At 38.4% G+C, this 6,152-nt stretch overlaps 1 protein-coding gene and 1 long non-coding RNA gene across 2 annotated transcripts in view; one reads left to right on the forward strand and one right to left on the reverse strand.

Moving 5' to 3' along the window:
• Positions 1-1,144: 1,144 nt before the first annotated feature.
• LOC118374685 (homeobox protein Hox-A2b-like) lies at positions 1,145-3,196 on the reverse strand. The gene is given in 3 exon segments (XM_035761165.2): positions 1,145-1,626; positions 1,629-2,165; positions 2,698-3,196. Coding segments are annotated over 3 exon segments (1,071 nt in total). The 5' UTR covers positions 3,065-3,196; the 3' UTR covers positions 1,145-1,459.
• Positions 3,197-4,569: 1,373 nt separating this feature from the next.
• LOC127918922 (uncharacterized) overlaps positions 4,570-6,152 on the forward strand; it is a 1,809-nt gene continuing 226 nt past the window's right edge. Inside the window, exons 1-2 of the long non-coding RNA XR_008101375.1 lie at positions 4,570-4,952; positions 5,869-6,152. The exon at positions 5,869-6,152 is cut by the window's right edge and continues 226 nt beyond it. This is a non-coding gene — a long non-coding RNA (uncharacterized LOC127918922). The remainder of the gene's footprint in view (positions 4,953-5,868) is intronic.

The raw sequence follows: 6,152 nt of genomic DNA on the forward strand, positions 1-6,152 counted from the left end.
CAGTGATTTACCATTGACATGGTAGACGAGGCTAGAATTACAGCATGTCATATTGTGATCAACGAATTGTGTTAAAATATTCAACCAAAATAGTCTGACAAGTGATCATAATACGTTTCCATATATTTAAATATAATCATAATAAACAATGCCATAGATTTAATTTACCCGTTCAGCACGTGCACATTATTCAGTCTATTTAGTAATATTATAATATGTTAATTGCAAACATATAGCCTAGTCAATTAACAGATTGGGTTTAGTTGAAAAATAATAACCACGTAGTCGACACTAATTGTTTAGTTTCAATACTGTAAAAATAAAGAAATAAAGATTTAAAGAGGCAAAAAGCATGAATCTCTTTCAACAGCGGATTGAATTACGTAGTGTGAAGTAGTAGGCTATACTCCCCCCTCCTCCCCAAGATGTAAGTTTTATAGGCAATAAAATGTAATTGTAGAACGTCAACAAAGTTACAGCTTTTGGCGGAGGACTCCCGGTATCCCCAATAGGAAGATTGTTTTTATTTGCGCATGTACTACGGCAATTAATCTCTTTAATGACGTCCTCAATCATAAACTACTGTGATTTATGGACTCAGAAACAATGTAATCTATGTCTCATTCAACAGCTCTAGTCCATAGCGTATGGCTAATTCAATCATCAATCTTTCTAGGAAAAATATTCAAGAGCAAAACAAGCTACAGTTGGAAAATATTTATTGTAACTTCATTAGAAGTAGCCTATTGTTATTGGAAGTATTTTAAGTATGTTACTGTTTTGGGCTGAAATTATGTTTGGAAATGATCGCAGTGTCGTTTCAGTAGTTTATATTTGTGATTTCCTTTTATGAGATGATCAAATCTGCTCACTATTGTCCATTTAACACCAATCAATTCACTTTCTATATTTCAGGATGAAGAGTTTTGCCTTCAATTCTGAAGGAAAGATTTCATCATCAAAAGATCACTTGTTGCAACAATATTTTTGTAAGAATGTCTAAAAATCTAAGAATATTCTAAGAATATTGAGACAATTATTTTCAGACCCATTGTATGCTAAATTAAAACAAAATTGTTTAAGTAATGAAAACAACATCAACGTTCAAGTGAATGGAAAATAGTAAAGGACATGATGATGAATATCTCTCGTAAATAAGAAACATTTTATTCTAAGAAAATAGGCTATTTATAACATTATTGTACCGGGAAATGATACAAAAATAAAATGAAAAGATGTTGTATATCATTATTTGGAGGCATAATATTGGCAATATTAAAAAAAACTATTCAACTGATGAAGTTATTGTTTTCAAACTTACCTCATTGGAGCCATGTATTAATCAATCAAACAATTACATCAAAATATAAAGTGAAGCCAGTTATTTGTAAGAACTTGGAAGACAGGAAGCTCTTCCTAAACTAAGATGTTTGAATTGTTGTTTTCTCTTTTAGAATAGTTAGTAGCTCAAGTGTTGCAGGTCGATTGTTGTGAGCGTTTCTGAGAAAAAATCGAAACCTTCAGATGATAAACACATTGGACTATCTATAGAATCTGACAAACTTGGAGAGAAGGAATCCGATGAGAAAACGTCCTGCAAAGAGACGTCCAGGGCCGGGAATGCGCATTGTCCCCGCCAGATGCGCAGTCCGGGCCTATTGTTGACACGCATATAGGAACAGTGGGTGCCGGGTTAGGAAAATGTTTCAGATTTTTGTCATCGCTGTTTAAAGGCGAAGCAGTTGAGCTTTGGGAATCTCCATTGTGATTGTGTGCATTCTGAGACTGTTGTTGTGAAGTTAAGGTATTCTGGTGAAAAGAGCAGCTTTCCCTCTCCAGAAGCGCGCCGGCGGGTAGGCCTACATTGTTACCAGCCTGTTCGAAGTCCTCCTCTCTCCCGTCCTCCAGACTAGTGAATGTCCCCTCGCCGTTCTGGTTCTCCTTGCAGTGGGTTTGTCTCTTGTGCTTCATCCTGCGGTTCTGGAACCAGACTTTCACCTGCCTCTCAGTTAAATTCAGTAAAGCAGCTATTTCCACCCGCCGGGGTCTGCACAGATACTTGTTGAAGTGAAACTCCTTCTCCAACTCCAATAGCTGGGTGTTGGTGTACGCTGTCCTCAGCCTCCGAGATCCCCCGCCACCACTCTCTGCAATCTCTGGCGACCCTGAAAAACATTGAAAGACATTTGAAATGTTCAACCAATACAAAAAAAGCAATTGATGATTGAATATAAATGTATAAATGGCAGTTGGTAAATAAAACATCGAGGTTCTACTGGGCCGCACAGCAAATGGTTTGTGGGAGCACAGACACCACGCTGAAACGATTTATGAGCCCGGAGCAGAATATGATGGGTCTGCGTGGACCAGGCCGACTGGCTTGAAGATTAATGAACATGCCAGCTGCCGGTCGGTCGGCCTGCTGTAAGAGTAATCTATCACTCTTCATTACTGTCACACATTAACATTCTTCCACTGCATCACCAGTCAGCAGCACACTGACCACTGAAAATGTTCAAATAATTACACTTTTGCTAATAGATATTCTACAAGTCATGAGAGAGAATTACCCCCAAAATAGAATGTTGAGACCAGACAGACCTTTGCATTTTGATAGGCTAATGGGCTACCTACCCCGACTGTAATTTCATTAAAATATAATAGAGCCAATAGATAGGCTAATCAATCATGTCTTACCTTGGGGAGAGAAGTGAAGTGGCGCAGTGTCGGGAGTTGTAGCTGTGGCAGTAGTCTGGTGGTTTTTCTTGGAGGCTTTCTTCTCCTTCATCCAAGGGTACTCCGGGGGTAGGGATGCGGCTGGCAGAGGGCTACAGACTCCATTCAGATTCTGCTTTGACCGGCTGTGGCGTGGGTGGCTGCCCGGGTTGAGGCTGGGAATAGTCTGCTCAAAAGGAGGAGGAATCAGTGTCGACTGTGAAAGCGTCGAGTTCTTGATTGATGAACTTTGAAATGCATCACCGACAGGGGTAAAAGATGTCAGGCACTCAGCAAGCGACGGCTGACTATTGATAAAACCGCTCTCTCGCTCAAATTCGTAATTCATCTCCTCTCTTCTTGTCTTTGAAAAGTCAACGGTCGTAATTTTGTGGGCGAGGAGAAAATTATGAAATTTCGTGACAAGTGGGTTTTTTCCAACAATGTTGCTGATTACGGCCGTATGGGGACAGCGATGCCATTAAACTATATTGCTTTCATGGAGACAACGTTGAAATTGGACCGTATTACTTGTCACATGATTACCTCTGCCCAATGACAATTTGGGGTTTAATCAAAAGAAGCCACTGTCCTCTGTGATTGATGGAGAAAGTCGGATAGGTAACGCCTAGTTCTGGGGGTAGGGTCTAGTCTGCTTTATTTACACACAGTACTGTCCCCGAATGGAGGATAGTCCATTTAAGAAGAGCCCTTGTGTGCGTGCGTGTGTGTGCGTGCGTGTGCGTGCGTGCGTGTGTGTGTCCTTTGGATCCAACACCTCATTGTCCCGGGCTTATGTCTCAATGTAACGACTAAAGAAGAAGTCATTATCAAAGTTAACTCGTTAATTAGAAAAATAATTCTGACCAAGCCAGTGGCTCTGCAGAGTGGTACACAGAGACACAACCGAGCAGACATTCAGAGCAGTCTCCCTCCTTTTCATTCTGAGAGAGAAAGAGAGAGAGCGAGCGAGAGAGAAAGATACATATTTTTGCACAGTCTGTAAAGTTTGTATTCTAAACGTAGGTCTTGATATTTCCTATAAGAATCGGAATACCTTTAAAGATGAGGACTTTCTTTAATACTCATTCACGTATCACTTGTTGTTCTCATGTCAGACTTTTAACAAATATTATTATTTATACATTTGTTGCCTTCATGGAAAGCCATTAATTGAGCACAGATATATTAGGAATAAAGTGCTATTTGCATGTGGAACTATCACGGGATGCATAAAATCCCTGTCTGCATGTTTTTGGTGACCTACTCGCATTGTATGGAGATATTACAGTGTGGCACGTGGTTGTAAACTTGCATCATATTTCTGGAGACGCAGCTGCTTCAAATCTCTTTAATCCACCATCAAGATCTGTCAACGTTGAATTGCATTAGAAATAGAAAAATGCATGTGGATGAGAGACGTATATAGGCCTACTGACACAGGAAGAGTAGCCACTGACACAATATTTTGAAGAAAAATAACATTGAATGTGATCCACGCGCTTACGCACGAGTTTTACACCTCAAATTAGACATTTATTGGTCTTTGTTCAAGTTTAATGGTACCAGATCCGTATTTAATACTTTATTGTCATCAGTATTACTGACACCTAAGAATTGGCCTATTACACAATATATTAACAATTGGTTATAGTATAGCACTTTGAATAGATGCCTTCCCATTCACCTCCCATATAATCTTTGAAGTGAAACAATAAGATCTATATTCTTTGTTAATAATAAAAAAATGTCATATTGTCTTCCTCCCTGTCTTGAACTTTGAAAAAGTGGTAGACCCCGGGCTGTTTATTGCTTATATTCCAAACAAAGAGCCTGGAAAGCCTGCACGTTATCAATCTTGCTCGCCAAAAGGTCTGACAGCTCCTTGCCCTAAGAACACATTTAAACCATCTAACTCTGCCTTAGATCATATGTGGCCGCCAGGAAGACGGCAACAACTTGCTATTTATGGGGGGAAACTACACAACTTGGACGTTTCTATAATAGGAATCCATTTCCGAATATGGATGTTGTACATAGAGCGGACAATGATATCGACATACACTATAGGTGGGTTATCTTATCCTGCTTTATTTTGTTAAATGGAAGGAAAATCTACAACATTTTCGTTTTCAAAAGAACGTTAGTGGGAAATAGCAGCAAAAGAGTGGATTGACTGAGATGGCGAGAAAGAATCGAATGGATGTGCTTTTACACGGCGTCTATTGTCTGCAGAGGTGAGTGGGTGTTGGCATTCTGCAGAAATCCCATTCAATCCCACGCAGTTTCTGTCTTCTGGACTACCATAATATATATATAATATATATATGGTATCATCTTGTCATAACTTCTAAAAACATTATCTTACTGTATTTCGTGTTTCAAATAACCTACAATATTGTTGTTTTGATATTTAATTGCAATATAGGCAATCGTGCGTTGCCTTCAGAGCACGACAGGCAGATCGTGTGTTATTCTCTTCCAAAATGTCCCGGATGGAGAACAATAAAACATATGAAAACAAAACACCTTTTAGTTCTCTGCATGCCATGAGAGAAGCCCATAGGCTACACGAAAATGGGATTTATTTGTTATGATTAAATGCAGTATCAAATTGTCATCAGAGAGACAGACACATTATGGTAATCATTTCATCATAAAAATATCACCAGTGCATTAATAATCCAAACACATGTAATGCTCAGTAATATTGACTATTTTTACTCGAGAAAAACATTTGTACATATTTAATTTTAGAACAAAGATGTATATCTTATATGGTAGGTCTAAACCATTCAAGCTCATTTGGATATCAGATGTTTTTCAGATACGAGGTGTAGCCACAAAATAGGTCTCGCCCGTGTTAAACATTGTGTGAGGAATACAGAGAATCGATCGAAAAATATTATTTTTAGTTATGCTATCATAAATTAGTTTGTTATATCAATAATATATATGAACATAGATATGATTTATTATTACAGATGCAACTTTTACTAAACAAAAATGAGTTTACTTTTATCATTTTCATTTAAATTTTACGGCTTGAATTATTGTTTGTGTGTCAACTTCAATCCGAGATATAGCTGCATAAATCAATGTGACATTTTTGGTTGAATGAAGCTTAACTTCATTGTGATGTGTATCTGGCAGGGTAGTGGACAGGAGCTACATTCACCGTCTGTCCCCCTGTCAAGACAAGACGAGACACCTGGGAAGCATGGCAGGGAAAAAAGTGGACTAGAAGTGAACCTTTTTTCTCTTCGGTGACTAACGTTACTTATCGCAGGAAAGTAAACGTTTCCAGATTATGTTGTTAGAATACTTTAATATTCCACATGGATATTGAAATCACAACAGAAGTACCAGAATAGCTGCACTAGGCCTGTTAATTTTGGAATCAATATAATAGTGAGAATAACCAGACATTTCACATA

This window comes from Oncorhynchus keta, unplaced genomic scaffold (genome assembly GCF_023373465.1).
Source record: "Oncorhynchus keta strain PuntledgeMale-10-30-2019 unplaced genomic scaffold, Oket_V2 Un_contig_15275_pilon_pilon, whole genome shotgun sequence".
NCBI classification, from domain to species: domain Eukaryota; kingdom Metazoa; phylum Chordata; class Actinopteri; order Salmoniformes; family Salmonidae; genus Oncorhynchus; species Oncorhynchus keta.